At 59.4% G+C, this 26,583-nt stretch overlaps 1 protein-coding gene across 2 annotated transcripts; it reads right to left on the reverse strand.

The window, feature by feature from the left end:
• Positions 1-123: 123 nt before the first annotated feature.
• Positions 124-23,352, reverse strand: EHD1 (EH domain containing 1). 2 transcript variants are annotated; one of them, XM_051964654.1, is made up of 6 exons: positions 23,256-23,352; positions 17,896-18,322; positions 13,426-13,523; positions 3,528-3,940; positions 2,100-2,264; positions 124-1,947 (listed from the first exon to the last, which is right to left on the reverse strand). In XM_051964654.1, the coding sequence occupies exons 1-6, from the start codon at positions 23,272-23,274 to the stop codon at positions 1,423-1,425; spliced, it is 1,647 nt and encodes a 548-aa protein (XP_051820614.1). In that variant the 5' UTR covers positions 23,275-23,352; the 3' UTR covers positions 124-1,422. The 2 variants fall into 2 exon arrangements, with proteins under 2 accessions (XP_051820614.1, XP_051820613.1); XM_051964653.1 differs by lacking the exon at positions 23,256-23,352 and adding an exon at positions 19,993-20,090.
• Positions 23,353-26,583: the final 3,231 nt, after the last annotated feature.

The following is a 26,583-nucleotide window of genomic DNA, read 5'->3' on the forward strand; positions in this document are numbered from 1 at the left end:
CCAACACCCCGAGAGGAGGCCGGTCCCCAGCCCCTGGCCCTTCAGCAGGAGAAGGCTGGGTGGGCGGCCCCGAGACCGGCTTGCAGGCCCCCGGAGATGTGCGAATAATCACCAGCCAACAGCTTAGGCGCCAGTTTCCATTTTTTAATGCAAGAAAAAAAATCTTCCTTTTTTTCCAGGTTTTCCACATGTGAGTATAAATAAGACCCTTTCCATAAGAGATGAGCCTCCCCCCACCCCCCAGCCCTGGAAGGAGGTGGCCGGTGCGGCTGCAGGGAACGCCGCCGCCACGTTCTGGAGGCCTCGGGCCCAGAGGACAAGAGGCTCCCCGAGTCCAGCCCGGCCAGGGGCCGCTTTGTCCTCCACGAGCTCCCAAGGCCCAAAGTGCAGGAGAAGGAGGCCTTCCCGATGGGCACCGGCTTCCCGAGGCCGCCCACAAGGGGGAGAGCAGGCCCGGGACTCGGCTCGACTCTCCGAGACCTGGGCCCGGTTTAAGGGGGGGCCGGGCGTCCTCGGGCCACGGTACCGAGCCTTCTCAGACACGTAGGACGGGCCCAGGGAAGGCACCACCTTGACCCAGAGGGTCTGAGGTTGAGCAGGGCCGTCAGTGGCTCCCAGACCAGGGGCCTCCACAGCTGTCCTCAGGCTGGTGCTTGTGGAAGGGGGGTCTAGACCCGTTTCCAGATTGGCCAGAAACTTCCAGGAAGCCAAAGTCAAGTGTAAAAAAGAACTAGTTGGTTTTCTTCCACAGACGAAAGCCCCGGGGGCTGCTGGGCCTTCCCGGGGGGAGCTCCTGGAGCATCTAAGCTGGTGTGCCGGGGGAGGTGTCTGGGGAGGGTGCACAGGGCCTCGAGGGGGGAGCCAGTGCTGTGGGCGAGGGTGGGCAAAGGCACGAGTACCGAGTGAATTCAAGAACAGAGAGGGAGGTGGCCAGCGGCCCGTGACGCCCCCTCCCCCCGCGGTGGTCACGGCCAGAGGTCCCGCAGCCAGAGCGGGGAGCGGGGAGCTACGCCATGGGGCCTGGGCTCCGGCTGTCCGGCCCCTGCTTTAGATGGTCGGGGGAGGGAAGGGGCAGGGTCTCTTCCCGGGGCGGGGGCACACACAGTGGAGGGAGGGAGCAAGAAAGAATACTGCCTCTAACTTCATATATTAAAAATATCCATAGTTCTTGTGCACAAAATTCCAACATTGACAAGTGCTGGCCCTGTCTCCCACCAGGCTCGGGGGAAGCGGTTTGAACGGTGGTTTTCCTTTTCGAGAGCTGCGGAAACCCATCTGTTAGTTAGGTCTTTATGGAACAGACACGGCAAGGGAGCGCTGAGAATGGGAGCCCTTCCCCTCCCCCCCAACTTCTGCCGCTGCTGGGGACGCCGAGGGGCGAGAGGGGGGCGGCCCCCCTGCCGGGGAGGGCGGAGGCCGCGGTCACTCATGCCTCCGTTTGGAGGGCGGGATCAGATGCGGGGGCAGGTCGGCGGGAAGCTCGTGCCCTTCCAACTTGACCTTGATCAAGTGGTTGGCCAAGGCGAACTCCTCGTCGTCCAGCAGCCCGTCCTTGTCCACGTCGGCCAGCTTCCAGATCTTGCCCAGGACCGTGTTGGGGAGCTTGGACTTGACCATCTCCTTCTTGGCGTTGGCGCCCGTGATCTTGCCGTTGACGGGAGACAGGGTGTAGAAGATCTCGTCGTAGGTGGGCTTGTCCTTGCCCACCACCCACTCCACGTCGTCGATGCCCTCCCCGGCCCCTTCTCCGTAGCCGTGGCCGAAGGGCCCGTTCATGGTGCCGTCGAAGGCGCCCCCTTTCACGGCCTGCGAGGGCATGAGCGACTCCTCCTGGCGCACCATCACCATCAAGCGGGCGATGTCCTTGGACAGCATGTCGTCCACCGTGTCCAAGAGCTTGGGCTTCAGGGCCTGGAACTTACTGAAGTCCTGAGTCTGCAGCAATTCCTACAGGAAGGGCGAGAACGAGCCCCTCAACCTCTGAACTCTGGCCCGGGGGGGAGAGGGAGGTCACCGAGCCCCGCCCCCGAGGGGCCCCTCACCCCCAGCGCAGGACCCGCGGGAGGGGAACCTCCCTGCGCTCCCCGGGGCAGACGTACCTGCATCTTGCGAAGGTTTGGGAAATCCCCGGGGGAGATCTGGTGCTCGCGCTCGATCTTCTGGTAGATGTCCCCCAGGTTGTTGACCAGCTCCTTCTTCTTGCTCTCTTTGCCGAACATGTTGGGCATCTCCTTCTTGAGGGAGCTGATGATGTAGGCGTGGACCTACGGCACAGGAAGAGTCAGGGGGTCCGGCCGGGGCTGGAGTGGGGGAGGGGCTGCCCCCTCCAGTGCCCGGGCCGGGGAGGGGGAGGGGCGTCCGGCTCCAGTGCCCGGGTCCAGGCTGCCACTTCTGCCAGGCCCCAGCCACAAGAGACAGCGGGTCAAAGTCTCCGAGGGTGGGGTCCCCGGCCCAGGGAAGAGCAGGCCTCCCCGTGAGGTGCTGAGTCCATGCTCTGGAAGGGGCCAAGGACCCCAGCCCGGAGGCTGCTGGCCGGGTCAAGTTTCACCCAAGCCTCAATCCCTGCCCTTAAGGCTTCTGCCACTAAGACACCCACTCAGGTGCCGTCGCGCCCTCCAGGCCCCCTCCCCGGATCAGCCCGCCAAGCAAGCACCAGGGCCCGGGCCGAGCTCGGCCACGCTCCGTCCGCTGGAGGCCCCTAGGACGGACGTCACGTGGAGGAGGAGGGGGGAGGGGCACGCACCAACCGGCCAAGCTCAGGAGGCTGGGACTAAACTCCAGGTCACGCTTTGCTGCCCACACTCCACCCACACAGGGCAGCAAGAAGGGACAAGGAGTCCTCGAAGGGGCAGGGACTTTGGCTGAGGCGGGAGCCCGGGTTTCAGCTGCGAGGGGTCAGGACGGCCTGGGGTCAGGACGGCCTGGGGTCAGGGCCTGCGCCTCGCAGAAAGCGCTGAGCTGCAGAGGGTGGGGGGGAGCCTGGGCCATCCCACCGACTGGCACAGAACGAGAGGTGTCTGGAGTCCGCCTAGAAAGCGACCGGCTTCCAGAGCGGGAGCCTGGAACCGCCATGCTGAGCCCACTGTCCCCCAGGCCACCGAGGAGCCACGGTGTCCAAAATTCCGAACTCCGACGTGCCCAGAGGGGCCTGAAAAGTCCTCCCCAGTGCCTGGGAGCCCGAGAAGGTGGGAAAGCAAAAGGGATGGAAGAAAAGCTGGGTCCCGCTAGGCCCCGAGAAGCAGGATGGCGGGTCCTGACTGCCCAGGCCCGTCCCTCGGGTTGCCGGGGCCTCTGGGAGCCTCCACCCCTGGCTCCCAACCCCTCCCTGCTTATCTTCTTGTCAGAGAGGCTGACGTAGCTCCCTTAATTTGAGGACCGGCTCTTCCAGAAAATTCTGCCTAATCCCGATCGATCTGTACCCACCACTGCTGGCAGCCGACGTTTGCTTTCCTGCTGTTGACAAGAGGGGCCCAGGCCCAGCGTACCCCCTTTCTCCCCCAGTGAGCACGCCCCGCCCCCCCGCCTACCTTGGCCAGCCGGGCCCGCTTGATCAGGTCATTGAGCTTCCTGAGGGCGGCGTTCCGGGGCAGAGACTGAATGTCCTTGAAGAGGTCCTGCTCCTCGGCCTCAAAGAGCTTCCGGTTGTCTGGGATGAGGAGGGGGTGGGACCAGAAGGACCCGATGTACACGCGCACCACCTCGGGGGTGTTGATGATCTTGCCCAGCGACCACATGAGGGCCCCGTAGACCCGCATCAGCTGCTGCGTCTCGATCTGGTCCGCCTTGTTCAGAACCACCCGGATCTTATCTTCGTGGTTCTTCAGGGCCTTGATCACCTCCGAGAACTCGTCCGAGATGTCCAGTTTGTGGGCGTCAAAGAGCAGGATGATGCGGTCCACACGCTCGGCAAACCACTCGAGGACGGCCGCGAAGTCGTAACCTGCCAAGGAAACGAGACACGCGCGGTGAGTTCTGCCCTCGGACGGCTACGGGGCCGCCACTGGCGGGCCACCAGCAACGAACAAGGGACGGCCGGCGCCGGGGGACGACAGGCTCGCCGATACATTGTTGGTGGAGTTGACAGATCGGACGACCATTTTGGAAACAATTTGTTATTATGCAAAAGAAAGGGACGAAAATGTCCACACCCTTTGACCCAGGATTCCGCCGATTATATACGGCAAGATATCCCTCGCAGCCCAGTGCTCTTCATGATGGCAAAGATTTAGGGACAAAGTAGGTGCCCCTCAACTGGGAATGGCTAAACGCATCGGGGTGCCGGAAGAAAGGACCAATGAGACGCAGGCGGAGGAGATGTCCGCCAGTGCAGAATGAAGCAGGCAGAGACAGAAAAGGGCCGCCACCATGCAAGGTCAAAAGAAGCAAAAAACAAAAGTGCTTCCAAAAGCGCCGCTACCTCCCCTCCCTCCCCCCGCAACTTAACCACAGATTTATAGACTTTCCAATAGATGAATCAGTTCTGCTCACACACACCCCTTAAAATACTATCTTACAGCACCAGCCCTGAAGTCAGCAAGACCCGAGTTCAAATCTGGCCTCAGACACTTAACACTTCCTGGCTGTGTGGCCCTGGGCAAGTCACTTAACCCCAGTTGCCTCAGCAAAAAAATAAAATAAAAAGTGCTGTTACATAGGATGGTTCTCCGTGAGGGGATGGGAAAGGAATACTGAGAAATTATGGCAATGGACAAAAGAGACATTAACAAATTCTTATATACAAAGAATCCTACTCCTGACCCTATCGGCTGGGCCTCAGTTTCCCTTTCTGCAAAATGGGAGGATTGGGGTCAGATTTGAGCTGGAAGGACCCTCTGCCTTTGAGGAACCCGGCCAGGATCCTGCCCACCCCTTGAAGGTTGGAGTCCTACCCAAGGACCACCATCCCACCCGAGTGCAGGTGATCCATTATCCAGCCGCCTCCGGCTCAAGGCTTTCCCAGCAGCCTACACTGGAGCAGGAAAAACCAGACCCCACCTTAGAATCTAAGTTCTTCGAAGAAATAGCAAGATGGAGCCAATTTCTGAGCGAAGAGCTAGAGAACATTACGAAGGGCAAAGTGGACAACTCTGATTATAATGTTTCTGCACCAACAAAACCAACAGAAACAAAATTATTTTATAGCCAGGCTTTCTGATAAAGGCCTCACTTCTAAAATAGAGAGAACCGTGCCAAGTGGACAAGAATTCGAGTCATTCTCCGATTGACAAAAGCGCAAATGAACAGATAATTTTCAGATGATGAAATTAAAGCCATCTGTAGTCATATAAAAAATGTTCTTAATCACTACAGATTAGAGAAATGAAATGAAAACCCCTCCGAGGTATCCCCCCCCTTCACACCTCTCAGATTGGGCTAAGCTGACAGGAAAAGATAATGATGAAGGTTGGAAGGGATGTGGAGAAACCGGGGAACTCATACATTGTTGGTGGAGTTGTAAGAGAATCCAACCATTCTGGAGAGCAATTTGGAATTATGCCCAAAGGGCTCTCAAACGGTGCAGACCCTTTGATCCGGCAGTGTCTCATCTGGGGCTGTATCCTAAAGAGATCATAAAGAAGGGAAAGGGACCCACGTGCAAAAATGTTCGTGGCGGCCCTTTTTGTGGCAAAGAATTAGAAACTGGCCATCTGTGAGGAATGGCTGGATAAGTCACAGGATATGAAAGTAATGGAATAATTGTTCTATAAGAACCGCCTGCATTTTGGATTTCCTTCACAGGCTAATTGGACACTATTTCAAAGTCCGATTCTTTTTGTGCAGCAAAATAACTGTCTGGATATATATGCTTATATTGTATTTAATTTCTACTTTAACATATTTAACATGTATGGGTCAACCTGCCGTCTGGGGGAGGGGGAAGGGGAAGAGGGGGAAAAGTTGGAACAAAAGGTTCGGCAATTGTCAGTGCTGAAAAATTACCCATGCATGTAACGTGTAAATAAAAAGCTATAAAATAAAAAAATAAAAAAAAAAAGAAATGACAAACAAGCTGATTTTTAGAAAGGCCTGGAGAGATTGACACAAACTAATGCTGAGAGATATGAGCAGAATCAGGAATAACTCATACCCAAGAATGGGCCATGATCCACCATGAAGGCTCGGTCCTTCTCAGCGGTTCAGGGAGCCAAGGCAATCCCAATAGACTGGACAGAAAATGCTGTCTGCACCCATAAAAAGAATTATGGAGACTGAATGTAAACCAACATACACTATGTTCCCTTCTTTTTTCTGTTTTTTTTCTCTCTCGTGGTTTTTCCCTTTTGTTCTGAGCTTTCTCTCCCAGCATGCTTCATAAAGCAATGTGCATTTAAAAAATGAATGTACATGTATAACAAGAAAAAAAATTTTAAAAGGCCTCATGACGTCTCGTTAACTCCAAGGACGCCCCCCCTCCCCCCCCCCCCCCCCCCGCCTACCACCGCCCCCAGCAACACGCTTTGGCCTTCTCTTTCAGGGACGAGCAGAGACACGGCTCAGAGAGACTCCCCACCTTGGCTCAGGACGTCGTCCACCATTAACCCTCCCACTAATCCTCGGAGGTGACGGCCACTTAGCAAGAAGCCAACAAGACCAAGAGTGGGCAGCGAGTCACCGCCCAGCTGGCCCGGTCTTGGAACGCCCAAGTCCTCGGCAGGCCCGCGGGCATCTGGAGGCGGCCAATTTTCATTCCATCTGACACACAGATCCTCGCCAACGAGGAAGATTAACCACCAGTTACCAGAGAAACAGTCGGTGACATTTCAAGCACTTTCTGGGGATGGAGCCTATTTGTTCTGCTTGACATCGTAAACGGCTCCTAGGCTCCCTTTGAAAAACCCGGCCGGTCACTTGAACAAGTTTTCTCAGCAGTTCAGAGTTCTGGCCAAGCTCGCCCCCAGATGGGCTGCAGGGGCACAAAGTTCTCCGCAAGACCGCTCCTTCGGAAAGCAGCCGCAGTCCTAACACCATCACCGACCCCCCGGGTATTCTTCCACAAGCCCCTCCCGCGGGTCAGGACCGGGACCACCGTCCTGTGCTTTTTATGCAGGTGTCGCCACCGGGTATGCCGCGCTTCGTGTCGGCCGGCGCTGCCACCGATGGGTCATTGTTAACAGACAACCCAACACTCCATCCCAGAGCTCTATTCACAGACATCAGAGCAGCAGAAACATGGCCAGAGGAGCAGCTGGGTGGTGCAGTGGATAGAGCCCCAGCCCCGAAGTCAGGAGGACCTGAGTTCAAATGTGGCCTCAGACACTTAACACTTTCTGGCTGTGTGACCCTGGGAAAGTCACTTAACCCCAAGTGTCTCAGGGGAAAAAAATGGACAGAGGGAAAGGCAAGAAAGGGGGTGAAGGTGCAGGGAGCCAGCCTGGCTATGAGCACCCCGTGTTCTGGGGTTACACGAAGGCGAGCCCCCACAGCACTGCAATGTAGCGCACGCAGGGCCCGGGTTTAACGGGAAGGCCAGAGAGGACCCCTGCCTCCCCATGACTCAGTCTTGCCGAGGGCCAAGCAGGCTGGACGCAAACCAAGCAGCCGGTGCAGAATGTTGGCGCCTCATCACAAGGCTTCCAATGTAAACAGTTAACACAACAAGTGTCCAAAGAATAAGGCTCCGTGGCGAGCCCACACCCGCCTCTTTCGCCATGTCTCTGGGGATGGGGGCTCAGCAAGCGGGGTCCAAGGGGAAGGGCGTTCCCAGGGAAGCTGAGAACGGACTGACCTGCCACCCCCTCTCCCTGGGGCCTGGGGCCAGTCCTTTCTGGCTGTAAATCTGACTGTTCTTCGCCTCTGGGCCTGGAGGACCTCTCTCTGGAGCTTGGGCAGGGCAGGAGGCAGGGGGCTGAAGCCACTGGCTCGCCCTGCCTCTCCTTTGTATTTCTTCTCTCTCTCCCTTGTAGTTCTCTCTCCCATGTATTTCTTCTCTCTCTCCCTTGTATTTCTTCTCTCTCTCCCTTGTAGTTCTTCTCTCTCTCCCTTGTAGTTCTCTCTCTAGAAGCTACTGGGCTGAAGGTAGAGTCTCATTCTACAAGCAGAGCAGGGCTGGCTCGTGGCACCCGAAGGGCGAGGGACTCAGGAAAGTTCCCTGGGGGGACAAGGCCCTGGGCCGGCTCACCCTCGGGGTCAGTGCCACAGACCTGCGGGCCCCTCATTCAGCTCCACAGACTCGCCTTCTCCCTGCTGTGCAAGGGTTGTTGTAACAGCCACGTGTCAGGAGCAGTTATTCAGAGCAAAGGGCTCGAGGGGGCTCGTGCTCGAGCAGCTGCCGGCCTCCATTCCAGACCCAAATTAGGAGATCCCCAAGACCACTGCAGTGGGGCAGGACTGGGACATGGAACGCCATCTTTCTACCCCAGGTAGAGGAAAGGACAGGTCGTACTGTGACCCCTGAACTGTGACCCCCACTATTTGGCCAGCCCACCCCACAGTGAAGGCCGGCAGAGGGAAAGGCAGCTCCTTCCTGCCCTGGGTCACCAACATGTTCTAAGTGGCTTCGGCGTACCAGGCCCTGGTCCTTGGGGGTCCGAGTGCTGAAGGCAATTCGTGTCTGGGAGGTGAGACACATGTGAGTCTGTTACTCAGGTTCCCCTAACTTCAGGGCGGGTGTTCTGTCCACTGCCCCAACACGTGTAAAGAACAGCAGGAAGAGAACGGGCCCACAGGAGGCCATTGGGAGGGAGGTCCCGGGCATCGGGTGGGTCTCAGAGCAGCAGCTGGATTGGCAGGGGCCAATCTGGCAGGACTCGAGGCCCCAGAAGGACTGTGGGAAATGAGCTGGGAAGATTGGCCAGGAGCGGGGAGCACAGGACAGTGCCTCAGAACCGCTCCAGCCCTCTGCGCCCTCCCCGTTCAGGTGGGGAGCCCCAAACCCCTGGGCAAGCTGTGCAGGGCGCAGCCTCCCACATCCAGTCTGGAGAACAGGGATGCTCAGGACAGGGCGCGTGGCCGGCCACCCCAACACAGGACGGGAATCCATCGGCCAAACGGGAAGTTGTGGTTTACTTGGTCAGATCGAAAACCGTGTCCCCGAACAGACGCTCATCAAGGCAAAGCTGCGAGTTACAGACGGGCAGACCCAGGAGACACCGGATCCTCCCATGGCAGAGCTGGGGGGGGGGGGGGGGGAGGGCGGGGCTGAGAGCAGGTAGAAGCAGCACCTGGCCCGTGCCTGGCCCAGGGTTCCCCTCCCCCCAGCAGAGGGGGAAGAGCTGCTTTACCCATTCCCAGTGTGTCCAGGACAGGGAACAATAGGTGGTTTCCTGCCATTCAAGGAGAGCGGGCCCGGGCACTTCTCCTGACACTTGCCTCCAAGAACATACGTGTCCAGCTCATGTCCATGGGACGCTCCCAGGGGCGAGGCCAGCCCTTGTCCCAATGGCCCCACGAGGCCTTTCTCTAGGACTGAAGATGCGTCCGGCCTCCTGAGCGTTGCAGCCCGAGCGGCCCATTCCCCACAGCCAGGCTGCTCCTAACCTGCCGTCGGGGGTCAGTGGAGCGTCCAGGAGAGTGGCCACCGAGGAGGAGGGAGAGGAAGAGCAGCTGATCTAGCAGAGCTCGGGCAGGGCAGGAGGAGAACCAAGCGAGAGGGGTGCCAGCCGAGGGGAGGGCCGTCACCGAGGAGGCGCGTGCTTGTCCCCAGTGCCCCCGACACCCAAGGGCCCTCAGACGTCCAGGGCTGGGAAGGGCAAGAGGGAGGGACGTTTCTGGGCAAAGCCCCTGTGAGCGGGTGCCTGGAAGCAGCAGCAACAGCACCTCTATCTCAAGGTGGGGACGGCCGGCTCCCTGCAGCAGAGATCTCCCACGCTGCCTGAAGAGGCACTTCCCCAGCCCACCCACCCAAGGACACAGCGACCCGATGCTATCTTGTTCAAGTCAGGTGACCTCAGAACCAGCTGGCTCCGGGCTGGCTCTCCCCCCCAAGCAGCCCCTCGGGGGTCTTCCTGACTGCATCCACTGAATCCAGCCCACCCCCACAACAGGCCCAAGCCGGCTTCTCTGCCCCGGCCACCCTCTCCATCCTTCGGACACATTCAGACAAAGTGGGACCGGACCCCCTGAGGTCATCGTTGTCAGCCCTGGAAGGACCCAAGGCTCCTTTCGCCCAGACAAGAGAAGGGGAAGGGGAGGCCAGGCCGCGTGCACTAAGCCCACTGTCCTCTCCTCCCCTTTTCTATGACGGGCCCTACACCCCGGAGAAGCCGGGTCCTCACCCAGGGGATGCTCGGCTCGGAGAAGCCCCCGGGCCCCTGGACTGCGAGGGCGGGCAGCGGGGAGCACGGGGTCACCGCCATAAGCATGACACCCAATGAGGCGCCAGGCTCCCCAGGCCACGATGCTCCATGAGGCTTTGTTTGCACGGCATCCTGGCTGCTCGGGGAGGGGGCGGCCTCCACCTTATCTGGTGGAGCAGCACTTCCTGCCCGCATCGCTGGCCACCCTCAGCTGGCAGACCGGGGGCGGGGAGAGCGGCCTGATTAGCAGAGCCGGGTCCGCCCTCCCCACCCTGCGATGCAGCCAGGGCCCCAGACCGGAGATGTTGTTCCCAGGGAACGAGGCAGAAACACAGCCGGGCCCCGGGCCACGTGCTCATTGGACGGATCTCCGGGAAGGAAGCACCTGCGAAGGGAGGAGCGGGAGGCCCGGGCGGCAGGTCTGGGAAGTTCATCGTGTTCTCTTCCTGTTTGGTGAGCGGGTGTGACCAAGTTCTGAGTGGCAGGAGGTCCCCGAGCAGCAGCCAGTCAGGCCCCGTCTGGGGGCTTCCCTGTGGCTCTGCGAGCCTGGCGTGCGGGCGGCGGGCGAGGCCGTTCTGTCTCCTGCGCCCTCTCCGCCCTCGGTCTCGCCGCCTGCAAGCAGTTCTGGAGCGCTGAGAGTTAACAGCGAGGAAAGATGCCTCGCCTTATTCCTGCACTTACTGGGAGGGTTTCCAGGGCAGCCGGCGTTCATGTGCTTTCTGCCAGAGAGAAACGGCCTCCCCGCACTCAGCATCAAGGACTTTTCCAGCCTCTCGAGTGCACTCCGCACACAGCTTTCCCTGCCATCTGTCCATACTCATGGCTTGGGGTATTTTTCCTTTTTTTCCCCCTGAGGCAAGTGCGGTTAAGTGACCTGCCCAGGGTCACACAGCCAGGAAGTGTTAAGTCTATGAGGTCAGATTTGAACTCGGGTCCTCCTGACTGGGGCTCTGGGCCACCGCACTGCCCTAATTTTCCTTTTTTACCATAATTATATTCATTCTTTTTCCTAACGGAAATTCCCCCCAGGAAGCGCCCCAATCTTTGCAAGTCCTTCCCTCACAACTAGCAGCCGACGAGTCTGCGGGCCCTGTCCCGGCTCTGCTCCAGCCCTACCATCGATGAACTCCACAGTAAATGCTTAAACCCCGCTTTGCGCAAAAACATGGAGGGAGAAAAGCCCCGAGCGCCGTGACTGTGCTGCCCCCGCCCCTCCCTCCCTGCTTTAGAGAAGGGAAATGGAGGCCCGGGGTCCTGCACGTACAGCTCGCCCTCAGTGTTCGCCTGTGTGGCTGGCCCTGCTCTCCTTTCTAAACTGTGTTAAGATCAATAACAAAGCAGCGAATGAAGAAAACATTTAAAAAAGAAAATTGCAGAGCAGGGACTTGCTGCACGCTTAAACCGAGCCCAAGGACGAGGAAAACAAACCCTGCGGGGACCGCCACAGGGGCTGCGCCCGAGGAAGGCGGCAGTGCCAGGAGAGGTGCGGGGGAGGGGAGCGCCGCAAACCCTCATGGAACCAGTGGCGGGGCCATCTGCCGCAGGCGGGAAAAGGGGGGCGTCTGTCTGCCAAGCAGGGGAGCACTGAGCCAGCCTCCGCGGGTGCCTGCAGGGGCGGTACCAAGGGACGGAGGGGCAGAGGTGCTCGGGCCCCTCACCTGAGGATCCAGACCCGCTCCGAGTCTGCCACGCCAGCTCTCACGGCGCCCAGGAGGGTGAAAAGGGCCAGAGGTACTTTCCTTCTCCCAGGACAAAGTACCTGCCCTGGGGTGAGCCCAAGCAAACGGAATGCCCCCCTCCGGCCCACTCGAGGCCCCCAGGAACACCCCGAGTGCCCCCCGGCCCCCGCACAGATGGTGTGGGACGTGTACACCGACTCAGAGCCAGGACCTGGCTTCCGGGCCCACTTGTCACCCCGCTCTCCGGGTTCTTCTCTGTAAAAGGGGGGGCTGCTATGAAAGCAAAGGCGCAGCCGACAAGCCCGAACTCTGCCGTCCCGGCCCAGGAGAGCCCTGGAGGAGGCAGCGGCCTCTAACCTCGGGCTGCCTCCATCTTTCCTGTTCCTTAAACCTGCCCCAGACCAGCCCGTCTCCAGCCTGGAGGATGCGGCCTCCAGAAAGGGCTGGAGAGGGATTCTGACCCACCCTGACCCTCACCAGGGCTGAATCGTTGGAGCCAGGCCCCGAGATCTGCAGGGGGCGAGCCCAGGGCCCAAAAGAGCCGCTCTACAAGCCAATTCTCCCTGGGAGGGGCTGCGAGGCCAGGTTATGGAAACAAGGCGTCTCAGCCCGGTCCTTCCCTGCCAGGAGCAAACGCCCGCCACCCTGGAGGCGCCGAAACCCTCATCCCCTGTGGCCCGGCCAACTTGGGCAGGGGAGCTGGGCCCGTCCTCCCGACTCCCGTGGGGATCACAGAGCTTTGCAAGGATCTGCATTTGAAGCAAAATAGTGGAGCCCTGCGCCTTCCCCACTCCCCTTACTAAAAAGGGAGGGAAACCCCCGACTGCAGGTTTTCAGGTCTCAGAGCCCTTTCCCCGCACCTGCGTGAAGGGCGGAGGCAGCACTGAGGAAGGGTCCCCAGGCTGGCGAGATGGCGACATGGGCGAGCACTGAACCCGGGGCCGGCTTCCCCATTTTACAGATGAGAACGCTGACGCAAAGCTATTTGAGCTAAAGGAAAGGGCAGAAGAGACTCGCTCTCCCAGAAGAAACAGGGCCGCCGGCCACACGGACCCCCACCCCTGCGAACCCCCCGCCCGGCTCCCGAAGGCACCAAAATAAATCCATCAATTCACATGAAGGTGATAAACCGCTCCTGGAGATGAATCACACTGGGCTAGGGCTGGAACTTAATCTAGGCCCCGATTCTGCATTCTCTGCTTCCAACACAGCCTGCGGCCACAGCCTCTGCTCCCCCACTTGGGCGAATGCCTCCTGTGAAACCCCATCCCTGCCGGGGGGTGCGGGCTCGTCACTAGCCGAGCCCCCTCTCCCTGCTGAGGCCACGGAACCCGGGCAGCTGCCCACCTGGAGGCCACCCCGGGCCTCGGCCTCAGCCGGAGCCTCCACTTGGCCCAGGGCGGCCAGAGGTCGGGGTAACAGTCAGCCAGGAAGACTGGGTCGGAGGGCGAGCCCTTCGGGGAGGGTGGGGGAAGGGGCCGCAGACCCTGCCCCCCCAGCTCACTCCTCACCTCTGCTGATCCGCTGTTTTTCTCCAGAGAGGATTCCCGGCGTGTCGATGATGCTGATGCTCTCCAGGACGGGGTTGGGCAGCTGGGCACACATGAACCTGCACGGGACACGGACAGAGGCTCACCCAGGACCCACCACCTGCCCGGGGCCCCCACCCTTTCTGTCTTCGGACCCCCCGACGAGGAAGAAGGAAGGTGGGTTCCCAGAAGCCCGGGCTTCTACACGGGCGATTCGGGGAAGTGAAGCCGGCAGCTCCCAGAGCTGCCGGGGGAGGCCGCCGGCCGCTGAGCCAGCTCTTTGCTAAGCACGCGGCCTGAGCCAGCACATTCGCCCCGGCCCAGCCCCGGGCCCGGCCTTCGAGCTGCTGACTTGGGAGAGAAAAGGACACAGCTGATAAGTCGCCGCCCGAGTCAGAGGGGCCGCTGTGGACCTTGGAGCCCCACGGAACTTGCCAAGTGAACTTTCCCCTGTGCCACGGACCCTCCCCCAACCTGCTGGTCTCCCGGGGCCTGGCCCTGCCAGGGCTGCTGAGGCAAAGGGGACGGATTTCAACAGAAGCAAAGGTGGCCGGGCTTAAAGGGAAAGGAAGAGATTCGGCAACGGGCCCAGAGGCCAGGCCAGCCATCGGCTTCCTGGTCTGCAGAGAAGGAGCTTCTACAAAGGAGACACAGCTCCCAGTCAATCACTAACAATGACGTCAACTGATTGAATTGATCCCACCGAACGTGGGCTGCTCTCTCTGGATGCGGCAGAAACCATCCTGCCCTGGCAATCTGGCACCCTGGGCCAAGTGCCAGGCCCACCACGGGATGCTCCTCCGCAGGGGCCTCTGACCTCCTGGGACCCCACTTCCTCATCTGGGCCAGGGCCCCCCAGTCCCACCTTGTGGGGCCTGTATTCTCCCCGGCCACGCACCCACCGTGACCCCACTCCCTAAGCAGCCATGCGTCTTGCACCCCACAGACAGGCCTGAGCGAAGCCTGGAGGAGAAGCCCAGACCTCGGGGAGCTGAGAACTGCTTCCAAAGCTAACTTGGGAGCCTTAGAAATGAATGCCCCGCCCCAGGGCCTTGGCCGGTTACACAATCCACGTTCCTGGAAGGAGGCTGGAAGTCATCTCACCCGGGAGGGCTTCGAGCTGAGGAGGAGCCGCCCCCCTCCCCTGGTACAGCCCCCGCTGGTACGGGCCCCTGGAGAAGGCGGGCACAGGACACCCACTGCCAGGAATCCAGTTAAGCCCTCCCTGGAGGCCCTGCCCAGGCCGAGTGACCCCAAGCAGCCTTAAAGGAAACGTGCTGGGAAACCCGCGGCTGGCTCCCGCCCTCCTAGCACCCGGCGAGGACCTCGGCTCCCTGGCCCTTCGCTGGTCCTTGGGCCCAGCCAGGTTTTACATCTGCCTTTTAGACCCAAGGCTGGCCCCCAGAACTGCAACAAAAGGGCTCCCTGGGAGCACTCTGCCAACCCTCCTCCTCCCCGAGGCCCTGCGGGGGGCACCGACACAGAAGGTCACAGCCCACCGGGCCCCCAAAGCCTCCTCCCGAGGCTGCCGTGACCTCCAGGACGGCCGCACTCCCCTTGAGCTGGCCGGTTTCTGGTAAAGGAATGTGATCATACTGGGCAGAGACTGGGGGGTCAAAAGTCATCTTCCTTTCTCAGCTCTCCACTGACTCAGCCTGGAGTAAACTCCCCCAACCAGGAGGGAGCCAGCTGCCGGGGTTTGCAACGTGCTCCCAGAGAGAAGCTGGAAGGTTTCCCGACACAAGCGGCCGGCTCTGGGATGAGGCGATCCTCCGGCTAGCCCGCTGCTGTAGCGGGGCGTCAGGCTGATGGAGCAAAGGGGGGGCAGCTCCTCCCCTCCTGGGTCACTCTGAGAATCACCAAAGTGAGATGTTAGGTCAGAAAAAAGCGATCCCAGCGTGGGGACGAGGCAGCTGACTCTGAAGTGCCTCCGCCTTTTTTTCCTGACACATTTAAAAATGTGCCATCAAAGGAGGTCAAGGGGGGAAAGAATGAATGAAATCTGAACACGACTCGGAGCTGGCAAGGGGGAGGAACCGCCAGTGGCGGAGCAGGGAGAGAAGAAAAAGAGAAGAGCAAAGTTTAGTCCTAAATTGTACACGCTCCGCCTGCTCGAGAGGCGGGGATCCGTCTGTAGGAGCCTCAAAGTTAGTCATCTGGAAACTGGGGGACGGGGGATCCCAATCAATCCCAGAGGGGCTCTTCGGGGCTTGCTCTGGGGAGGAGGAGTTACCACAAACCTCAGTCACTCCCAGGACAATGGAGCCCTCGGGAACAAAGGCAGACAGACCTGGGGGAGATGGAAGCGAGGGGGCGCTTCCACCCGGAGCCTGGCCTCCCAGCTCCACCTCCCCCAGTCAGGAGGGTAAAAGACGGGCCGAGGCAGAGAAAAAGCACACCGTGCCCTGTGCCCCCTGCCCCCTGCCCCCTGCCCCGGAAGGGAGTGAGAACCGTCCTTTCTGGAGAGCCCTCCCTCCCCCAAGGTCCCTAAGCCAGCCGGGCTGGAGGCTTCTCCCCCGGCCTGAGTCAGAGCGGGCAGGTCTATTTTAAAGGTCAGAAAGGGCTGAGACTGCTGCCCCTCCCCACAAGCTGAGCACTGGCTGCATGGGGGGCCAGCCAGGCCCAATGGGGCACATCCTCCTGCACCCCAAAAAGAGAACGGGGAGGGCCGCCAATGGAACTCGGCGGCGCTTCTAGGGAGAGAGGGGGCCGGGCCGGCAGAGCCCCAGGAGGACTGAGGGCATCGGGCCAGCTCGGGAGGAATCGACCCGAGTGGAAAAATGGGGGCAAGTGGAGGAAACTCAACACCTTCAGGGAAAGGGGGAGGGCCCAAGCAGGAGGGGAGGGGGCAGGGAGGCCTGGGCCTGAGAACTGCAGGAAGAATTCTGAGGCTTCTCCTACCCAGGAAAGCCTGGAGGGAAAGGGAGGGCTCTTTAAAGGGTTTGTGAGGAGGCCAGTGGGGCAGAAAGCCTTCAGACATTTAGATCCTCAAAGAGCCCGGTTCCGTCTGGTCCCTGACACTGGGTAGCCTCATCTACCTGCCTCGGTTTCCTCATCTGTAAAACTGAAGCTATCCCTCTTCCGGGGAATTGGGGGGATGTCCCAGACTGCCAGAAACAGGGGAGCAAAGTGGAAGGAAATAGCTCGGAAATGAAAGGGGGAGGGGAGGTTAAAGGCTTGAGGAAAAAGTGGAAGGATGTAAACAAGTAGGAGTCCTCATTCTAAACCTGATCAAGCCTGATTGGAAGGAGGAGACACCAGGAGAAGGGGGTAGGGAGGAGGAAAGAGGGGGTGGGCTGCTCCCCTGGGTGCTGGAGACACTCACTGGGATAACAACTTCCTCAGTCAGGAAGGATCCTTAGCTACCCCGTCCCAAAGGGGGATCTGCTGGAAAGAGTTCGCTGCCCAGAGGGATTAGGGATCCCCGGATCCTCTGGGGATCTTCTCACTAAGTGGGGGACTTCCCCTCTAGGGGTCTGAGACCTGGGGAAAGGAAGCTGGGGGCCCTCGGGGGTCTTCCCTGATGGAGAAAGAGGTTCCCAGTGAGTGGGGAGCTGGGAGCACCCCCGGGACCGAGGGGACAATCTCACTACGGAAAGAGAACTTACATAACCGGCAGAGAACAGGGTGTTATTCTGAGGGGCAGGGTGGCTATTTCTATTATGGAATGTGTATGGAGAGGATGAATGGCCAAAGGAGGGTGAAGGGAGGGGTGGGGCTCCCCAAGGGGCAGGGGCTGGGTCACTGGGTGTGGTGGGGCTTCAGGGTGCTCGGGAGGGGGTGTCGGGGGCAGGAGTGGGGCCTTGGTGAGTAAGCCTGGGTGGGGGCGAGGTTCCGCAGGGGAAGTTCTCTGAATGGGAAGAAGAGAAGAAATATCCTAAGAGCTGAAGGGAAATGGGGGGAGGCTTTCTCTGGAGGAGGGGCCTATCCAAAGTAGTTCCGAGGGAGGTGGAAAGGTCCTTGGGACAGGCTGGGGACGCCCGGGGTGGGGAGAGGGATTGGAGCCCGTCCTCAGTCCAGAGTGGGGGGGCAGTCTCCGGCCAGTCATGGCTCTCCCCCGAAAGGGTCTTTAGTCCAGAGGTGGGGCACAAAGGGATGGTCCTTAACTCTTAGGGTGAAGGCACCTGGGAAGGGTGGCTAAGAACATAGGGGGCGTCCCCGGTCCAGAGCATAGAAGCAGAGGGGTCCCTGCCCCGGGGGTGATCACTCCAAAGGTTAGAGACAAGGGAGGTGGCCCTCACTCTTTAGCTTAGGATAAGGACGCTCTGGTGGGAGGGTGAGCAAAGCACCGGAGGGGCCCCTCGGCCCGCCCCTCCCCCGGGGCTCTGTAGCCCAGAGATGGGGCGCAGGAGAGGATGCTCAGGGGTTGCCCCTTAGCCTCGGGTGAGGGCACCCAGCCCGGGAGGGGTCCCTCGGCCCGGGCGCGCCCCTCCCCCGGGACCCCCCACTCACCGGTTAAGGAAGGCGTTACCGAAGGCGTTGAGCTTGCGGAAGGGCCGGCGCGGGTCCACCACAAGCGCGTTGCCCGGCACCACGCCCTCGGCCGTGCCGTGCATCACGGCTATGAAAGAGTCGGTGGTGGGCTCGGGTCCGATGCGCATACCGGGGAAGTCCTGCTCGATGAGGTGTCTGATGAACGTGGTCTTGCCCGTGCTGTACTGGCCCACGAGCAGCACCATGGGCTTGTTGTCGAAGTCGGCATCCTCGAGCGCGGGCGAGTGGAAGTCGTGGAAGCGGTAGTGCTCCTCCAGAGGCAGCAGCTTCTGCGCGTACAGCTGCCTCAGACCTTCGGCCACCGTCTGGAAGAGCTCGGGCTCCTTCTTGCGCCGCGCATCCTTGTTCACCCAGCTGAACATGGTGACAAGACCGGCGGCCGACGCTGCGCGGGGAAGCGGGCCAGTGAGGTTGGGCGGCAGCGGCCCCTGCTCCGGCTCCTGCCCCTACCGCGCCCCCTCCGCAGCGCGCAGGCGCACACGCACACACAACGACCCGGCCCGGCCCGCCCCTACCGCCGAATGAGAGCGCGCCCGCCCGGCCCCGGATTATATAGGCAGCCTGGAACGGAGGCGGAGCCGAAGCCGCCCGCGTGCTTAGGCGCGCGCCCGCCCGGCCGAGGTGGGTGGAGCCACCGCCCCGGGACCGCAGCGCCACGTCCTCCCCCGCTTCCCATTGGCCCGGGCCAAGCCTCGCGATACTGCTTCCTCTCGGCTGTAGCCGCGGAGGCTACCGAGGCAACTCCATCTAGTTTTTTCTCCATCTCCCAACTACCTATTCAGCGAGAGGGGGAAAAGTGGAGGGGCGCGCGTGCGCAGGAGAGGGAACAGACCCCGGGCTAGAAAGAGGCGCGAGGGCGGGGCTCATTTTGTCTCTCGCCCCCTCCCGGGCCCCGCCCCCTCGGCTCCCGCTACCCTGCTCCTCGGGGATCACGTGCCCCCGGACACCTTGGACTGCGCCCCGGGTCCCCCAGGTTACTGATGTCCTTCGAAAGCCGCCCCCGCCCCAGCAGCCGCTCTTCGCGCCCCCTCACTTTTGCAATTGGGGAAACTGAGGCTCCCCACAGTCACACATGAGACCCCAGACCTAGAGCTGGAGGGAAGTCAGGTCATACTAGGGAAACTGAGGCTCCTGAGTCACCGGAACTTGCCCCGCCCCGCTGTGGGCCCAAAGCCCGGAGAGGGAAGAATCAGACCCAGTTCCCCCTGACTTCTCTGGGCCCAGCAATAAGGGCCCCCAGGGGGTTGGGTGGTTTGGGAAGAGCTGAGTTCGAATCCTCCTTCGGACACCAACTAGCTGTGAGATTCTGAAGGAGGCACAGCCTCGGTTACTTCCTCAATGTAGAAAAAGGGGGTGGGCGCGGGGGGGACGATAGCATCCCCCCTCCGAGGACCCAGGAGCAAAGGTCACGCTCTCAGGAGGACTGAGCAGGGGGGAAGGGCTCAGTCCCTTGGGGCTCCAGTCCATCCCCAGGTCCTGCGGGACCCACATTCCCCAAATGCACACGTATCCAAGATGCCCAGTGGTTCCTTCTAAACCCTCCTCCTCCTCCCCTCTCCATCTTGGGTCGGATCTTTGCTCAGAAAAGACCCGAGGCAGGTGGGGGACCAGTAAAGGAGGACCAAAAAGCAAGGGGGTGGAGGTGATGTATACAGCAGGTGCTTAACGTGTGTTGAGTTGAACTACAATAAGTGAGAAGGGATAAAAAGGTAGAGAAAATTGAGCTCGGATAGAAGGGGGAGGGGAGATTTTTTTTTAATCCTCTAGGCAACCAGAGGGGCAGGCGCATCACAGGCCAACTGATTGGGCACACAGAAGGTGCTTAATAAGTTTTGTCGAATGAATGAATGAAGATTATGCCCGTATGTGAAAAGTGCCTGTTGAATTTTGAGGAACTAGATTTGGAAATTCCCCTCCTCGAAGGGGAAGAGCTCTGGGGAAATAATCAAATTTCCTGGGCAATCCACAAGGTTGAGGTAACCCAGACCACTTCTGCCCTCTGGCCTGCCCCCGCTCAGTCCCTCCTTGGGTTCTCGGACACACTGGCTGCCTTACCCGTTCCTGGTTCTTCCATTGTTCTGGTTGTCCCACCACCATCCCCAGAATCGCATAGCCCCTCATCAGCTGCCTCTGGGTTGGGCAGCAGCGGGGGTTGGGCCCAGGTAGCAGCCCTGAGGGTGATGTCAGAGCCCTGGGATCCGGGATTGTTAGGTCAACAGAGGGGATGCTAGGTGATGGCTTCCTCTGGGCAAACAGAAGGCAGGGAAGGTTGCCCAGATGGGAGAGCATGGAGCCACCCCTAGTACTGCTCCTTGCCTGGGAAGAGCAGAAAACGGGAGGGAATACCCTAATTCTGGGGTGGGGAACCATTCCAGGGGAATGTGATTGAATGAGAGAAGCTGGGAGGTCGGGGATTCGGGTCACAGGCTGGTATCATAAAATAATCTTCCCAGAGCCCACCAGCCAAAGCCAGCTCCCAGTGTCCACCAGCCAAAGCGAGCCCCCAGTGTCCACCAGCCAAAGCCAGCCCCCAGTGTCCACCAGCCAAAGTGAACTCTCCAATGTCCACCAGCCAAAGCCAGCTCCCCAATGTCCACCAGCCAAAGCCAGCTCCCAGTGTCCACCAGCCAAAGCCAGCTCCCAGTGTCCACCAGCCAAAGCCAGCTCCCCAATGTCCACCAGCCAAAGCCAGCTCCCAGTGTCCACCAGCCAAAGCCAGCCCCCAGTGTCCACCAGCCAAAGCGAGCCCCCAGTGTCCACCAGCCAAAGCGAGCCCCCAGTGTCCACCAGCCAAAGCCAGCTCCCAGTGTCCATCAGCCAAAGCCAGCTCCCAGTGTCCACCAGCCAAAGTGAACTCTCCAATGTCCACCAGCCAAAGCCAGCTCCCAATGTCCACCAGCCAAAGCCAGCTCCCCAATGTCCATCAGCCAAAGCCAGCTCCCAGTGTCCACCAGCCAAAGCGAGCTCCCAATGTTCACCAGCCAAAGCCAGCTCCCAATGTCCACCAGCCAAAGCCAGCTCCCAGTGTCCACCAGCCAAAGCCAGCTCCCAGTGTCCACCAGCCAAAGCCAGCTCCCAGTGTCCACCAGCCAAAGCGAGCTCCCAATGTTCACCAGCCAAAGCCAGCTCCCAATGTCCACCAGCCAAAGCCAGCTCCCAGTGTCCACCAGCCAAAGCGAGTACCCAGCGTCCACCAGCTAAAGTCAGCTCCCTAATGTCCACCAGCCAAAGTGAACGCCCAGTGTCCACCAGCCAAAGCGAACTCCCAATGTTCACCAGCCAAAGCGAACTCCCAGTGTCCACCAGCCAAAGCGAACTCCCAATGTCCACCAGCCAAAGCCAGCCCCCAATGTCCACCAGCCAAAGCGAGCTCCCAGTGTCCACCAGCCAAAGCCAGCTCCCAGTGTCCACCAGCCAAAGCGAGTACCCAGCGTCCACCAGCTAAAGTCAGCTCCCTAATGTCCACCAGCCAAAGTGAGCGCCCAGTGTCCACCAGCCAAAGCGAGCTCCCAATGTTCACCAGCCAAAGCGAACTCCCAGTGTCCACCAGCCAAAGCGAACTCCCAATGTCCACCAGCCAAAGCCAGCCCCCAATGTCCACCAGCCAAAGCGAGCTCCCAGTGTCCACCAGCCAAAGCCAGCCCCCAATGTCCACCAGCCAAAGCGAACTCCCAATGTCCACCAGCCAAAGCCAGCCCCCAATGTCCACCAGCCAAAGCGAGCTCCCAGTGTCCACCAGCCAAAGCGAGTACCCAGCGTCCACCAGCTAAAGTCAGCTCCCTAATGTCCACCAGCCAAAGCGAACTCCCAATGTCCACCAGCCAAAGCCAGCCTGGAACGGAGGCGGAGCCGAAGCCGCCCGCGTGCTTAGGCGCGCGCCCGCCCGGCCGAGGTGGGTGGAGCCACCGCCCCGGGACCGCAGCGCCACGTCCTCCCCCGCTTCCCATTGGCCCGGGCCAAGCCTCGCGATACTGCTTCCTCTCGGCTGTAGCCGCGGAGGCTACCGAGGCAACTCCATCTAGTTTTTTCTCCATCTCCCAACTACCTATTCAGCGAGAGGGGGAAAAGTGGAGGGGCGCGCGTGCGCAGGAGAGGGAACAGACCCCGGGCTAGAAAGAGGCGCGAGGGCGGGGCTCATTTTGTCCCTCGCCACCTCCCGGGCCCCGCCCCCTCGGCTCCCGCTACCCTGCTCCTCGGGGATCACGTGCCCCCGGACACCTTGGACTGCGCCCCGGGTCCCCCAGGTTACTGATGTCCTTCGAGAGCCGCCCCCGCCCCAGCAGCCGCTCTTCGCGCCCCCTCACTTTTGCAATTGGGGAAACTGAGGCTCCCCACAGTCCCACATGAGACCCCAGACCTAGAGCTGGGGGAAAGTCAGGTCATACTAGGGAAACTGAGGCTCCTGAGTCACCGGAACTTGCCCCGCCCCGCCGTGGGCCCAAAGCCCGGAGAGGGAAGAATCAGACCCAGTTCCCCCTGACTTCTCTGGGCCCAGCAATAAGGGCCCCCAGGGGGTTGGGTGGTTTGGGAAGAGCTGAGTTCGAATCCTCCTTCGGACACCAACTAGCTGTGAGATTCTGGAGGAGGCACAGCCTCGGTTATTTCCTCAATGTAGAAAAAGGGGGTGGGCGCGGGTGGGACGCCCCCTCCGAGGACCCAGGAGCAAAGGTCACGCTCTCAGGAGGACTGAGCAGGAGGGAAGGGCTCAGTCCCTTGGGGCTCCAGTCCATCCCCAGATCCTGCGGGACCCACATTCCCCAAATGCACACGTATCCAAGATGCCCAGTGGTTCCTTCTAAACCCTCCTCCTCCCCCCCTCTCCATCTTGGGTCGGATCTTTGCTCAGAAAAGAGCCGAGACAGGTGGGGGACCAGTAAAGGAGGACCAAAAATCAAGGGGGTGGAGGTGATGTATACAGCAGGTGCTTAATGTGTGTTGAGTTGAACTACAATAAGTGAGAAGGGATAAAAAGGTAGAGAAAATTGAGCTCGGATAGAAGGGGGAGGGGAGATTTTTTTTTAATCCTCTAGGCAACCAGAGGGGCAGGAGCATCACAGGCCAACTGATTGGGCACACAGAAGGTGCTTAATAAGTTTTGTCGAATGAATGAATGAAGATTATGCCCGTATGTGAAAAGTGCCTGTTGAATTTTGAGGAACTAGATTTGGAAATTCCCCTCCTCGAAGGGGAAGAGCTCTGGGGAAATAATCAAATTTCCTGGGCAATCCACAAGGTTGAGGTAACCCAGACCACTTCTGCCCTCTGGCCTGCCCCCGCTCAGTCCCTCCTTGGGTTCTCGGACACACTGGCTGCCTTACCCGTTCCTGGTTCTTCCATTGTTCTGGTTGTCCCACCACCATCCCCAGAATCGCATAGCCCCTCATCAGCTGCCTCTGGGTTGGGCAGCAGCGGGGGTTGGGCCCAGGTAGCAGCCCTGAGGGTGATGTCAGAGCCCTGGGATCCGGGATTGTTAGGTCAACAGAGGGGATGCTAGGTGATGGCTTCCTCTGGGCAAACAGAAGGCAGGGAAGGTTGCCCAGATGGGAGAGCATGGAGCCACCCCTAGTACTGCTCCTTGCTTGGGAAGAGCAAAAAACGGGAGGGAATACCCTAATTCTGGGGTGGGGAACCATTCCAGGGGAATGTGATTGAATGAGAGAAGCTGGGAGGTCGGGGATTCGGGTCACAGGCTGGTATCATAAAATAATCTTCCCAGAGCCCACCAGCCAAAGCCAGCTCCCAGTGTCCATCAGCCAAAGCGAGCCCCCAGTGTCCACCAGCCAAAGTGAACTCTCCAATGTCCACCAGCCAAAGCCAGCTCCCAATGTCCACCAGCCAAAGCCAGCTCCCCAATGTCCATCAGCCAAAGCCAGCTCCCAGTGTCCACCAGCCAAAGCGAGCCCCCAGTGTCCACCAGCCAAAGCCAGCCCCCAATGTCCATCAGCCAAAGTGAGCCCCCAATGTCCACCAGCCAAAGCGAGCCCCCAGTGTCCACCAGCCAAAGCGAGCCCCCAGTGTCCACCAGCCAAAGCCAGCCCCCAATGTCCATCAGCCAAAGTGAGCCCCCAATGTCCACCAGCCAAAGCGAGCCCCCAGTGTCCACCAGCCAAAGCCAGCTCCCAATGTCCACCAGCCAAAGCCAGCCCTCACTGTCCACCAGCCAAAGCCAGCTCCCAGTGTCCACCAGCCAAAGCCAGCTCCCAATGTCCACCAGCCAAAGCCAGCCCTCACTGTCCACCAGCCAAAGCCAGCTCCCAGTGTCCACCAGCCAAAGCCAGCTCCCAATGTCCACCAGCCAAAGCCAGCCCTCACTGTCCACCAGCCAAAGCGAGCCCCCAGTGTCCACCAGCCAAAGCCAGCTCCCAATGTCCACCAGCCAAAGCGAGTACCCAGCGTCCACCAGCTAAAGTCAGCTCCCTAATGTCCACCAGCCAAAGTGAGCGCCCAGTGTCCACCAGCCAAAGCGAACTCCCAATGTCCACCAGCCAAAGCCAGCTCCCAGTGTCCACCAGCCAAAGCCAGCTCCCAATGTCCACCAGCCAAAGCCAGCCCCCAGTGTCCACCAGCCAAAGCCAGCTCCTCAATGTCCACCAGCCAAAGCCAGCTCCCAATGTCCACCAGCCAAAGCCAGCTCCCAGTGTCCACCAGCCAAAGCCAGCCCTCACTGTCCACCAGCCAAAGCGAGCACCCAGCGTCCACCAGCCAAAGCCAGCCCCCAGTGTCCACCAGCCAAAGCCAGCTCCCTAACACCCACCACCCAAAAAGATCTTTCTAATGCCCTCCAACAGAAATGATCCAATAATCACCACCCAAAAAGATCTCCCCAATGCTCATCACCCAAAAAGATCTCCCTAATGCCCTCCAAACAAAAAGATCTCCCTAATGTCCACCACCAGAAATAATCTCCCTAAAACCCACCATCCAAAAAGATCTCCCCAATGCTCACGCCCCAAAATGATGCCCACCTAATGCCCATCCTCTAAAATAGTCTTTCTAATGTTCACCACCACCACCAAAAAAAAATTAAAAAGCTGACCAGGTTATTCCCCTACTCAGAAAACCTCAGTAACTCCCTTGGCATTCTTTAAATAAATGACTAAATGAAGTACCAAAGTCAAGGTGATAGAGGTAGGTAGTAAGTAAAGACCTACTATGTGCAGATACTTTGCTAAGTGTTGAGGATGGAAAGAAAAACAAAAGGCAGCCCCAGCCCCCAGAAAGCTTCAGCTAACAGGGAGATAACCAGCAACCAAGTCTGAACAAAGGAGCTAGAGATGGAATAAATCAGAAAATCGGAAACAGGAGGAAAGCTCCGGGATTGAGAGGCGACGGGAAAGGCTCTCTATAGGAACCCGGATTTCGGTTGGGGCACAAAGAGGGACTCCAGGAAGCAGAGGGAGGAGAGCAAGCATTGGAGGCTGGGAAATGGCCAGAACCAAGGGATGGGGCCCTTCGCAATCTGCCTCCCACTTGTATGTCCAGAATGGGGCCGGGCTTGAAGCCAGAAGACTGGCCTCAGACACCAGCTGGGTGAACTTGGCCAAGTCCCTTACCTTGCCTCAGTTTCCCCATCTGTAATGAGGATAATAATAGCATCTAGTTTCTAGGGTTCTTGTGAGGATCAAAGGAGATCGTCGTAAAGCACTTAGTACAGTGCTACATAAATGTTAGCTATTAGGTGACAGACCGCGTGATAAGGGTCCCCTCCCCAGTCGCCCGGCCCCTAGGAAATGAGCCTCAGTCCTGGGCCCTGTTGATCATTTTGTACCGTCCCAGGGGCAGCGAATGGAATCTCGGATCACAGGGAAATGGGACAGACCACGGGAATTCCAGAGCAGGGCCTCGGGCTGGGATTTGCAGCCAGAGCGGCCCAACCCCCAAGGAGTGGCCTTTGGCACCCCACCTTAGCTTGACTCACCCGCCATGACTGGACACGAGCTTGGGGAGAGCAAAACTATAGAGGAATAGAGTTAAGTTTTGTGCTTTCTCCTCCAGACCCAAGGGTGTAGGGGAGACCGTGGCCCAAAGACAAGGGGAGAAACGTCTGAACAATTGTTCTTGGCGTATCTTTGAAATAAATTGTTTTCAATTGTGTCCCACTCTTAGTGAGCCCATTTGGGGTTCTCTTGGCAAAGATACTGGAGTGTTTGCCGTTTCCTTCTCCAGCTCATTTTACACATGAGGAAACTGAGGCAAGAAGTGATTTGCCCAGAGTCCCCCAGCTTGTGTCTGAGCCCGGGCCTGGCACTATCCACCAGCTAAAAGTCACCCATTCTAAGTGGCTCAATTGAATTGGGGTGCCAGTCACTGGGCCCTGACAAATGGAAGGAATCCGATCAGGGAGTGTTCGATCTGGGCAGGAAAGAAGGAACCCCGTAGGGTACCCCAGAATCATGTAAGGATTTTCTGGCAGGCCTGGTTCTGGGCAACCGGCCAGAGCGAACACGTGTGAATAGTAACACAAAAAGGACATTTGCTTGAGAGGGAATACAAGAAATACGACAGGAGTTAAGAATCAGGCCACAAATCCTCCCGGCCAGCCCTTTCTCAAATTACAGCCTCCCATTCTTCCAGGGAATTTAGGTCAGACATCTCCAGCTGTTTCTCACACTCCCTTATTGGCGGGGACAAAGATAGTAGATTAGG

This window comes from Antechinus flavipes, chromosome 6 (genome assembly GCF_016432865.1).
Source record: "Antechinus flavipes isolate AdamAnt ecotype Samford, QLD, Australia chromosome 6, AdamAnt_v2, whole genome shotgun sequence".
In the NCBI taxonomy this organism is placed as follows: Eukaryota; Metazoa; Chordata; class Mammalia; order Dasyuromorphia; family Dasyuridae; genus Antechinus; species Antechinus flavipes.

Excerpts from the sequence above, each read along its gene's own strand:
- EHD1 (XM_051964654.1), bottom strand. Across the intron at positions 3,941-13,425 it reads AAAACAGCGGATCAGCAGAG|GTTACGACTTCGCGGCCGTC; the intron begins GTGAGGAGTGAG and ends TTTCCTTGGCAG. Across the intron at positions 1,948-2,099 it reads CAAACCTTCGCAAGATGCAG|GAATTGCTGCAGACTCAGGA; the intron begins GTACGTCTGCCC and ends CCCTTCCTGTAG.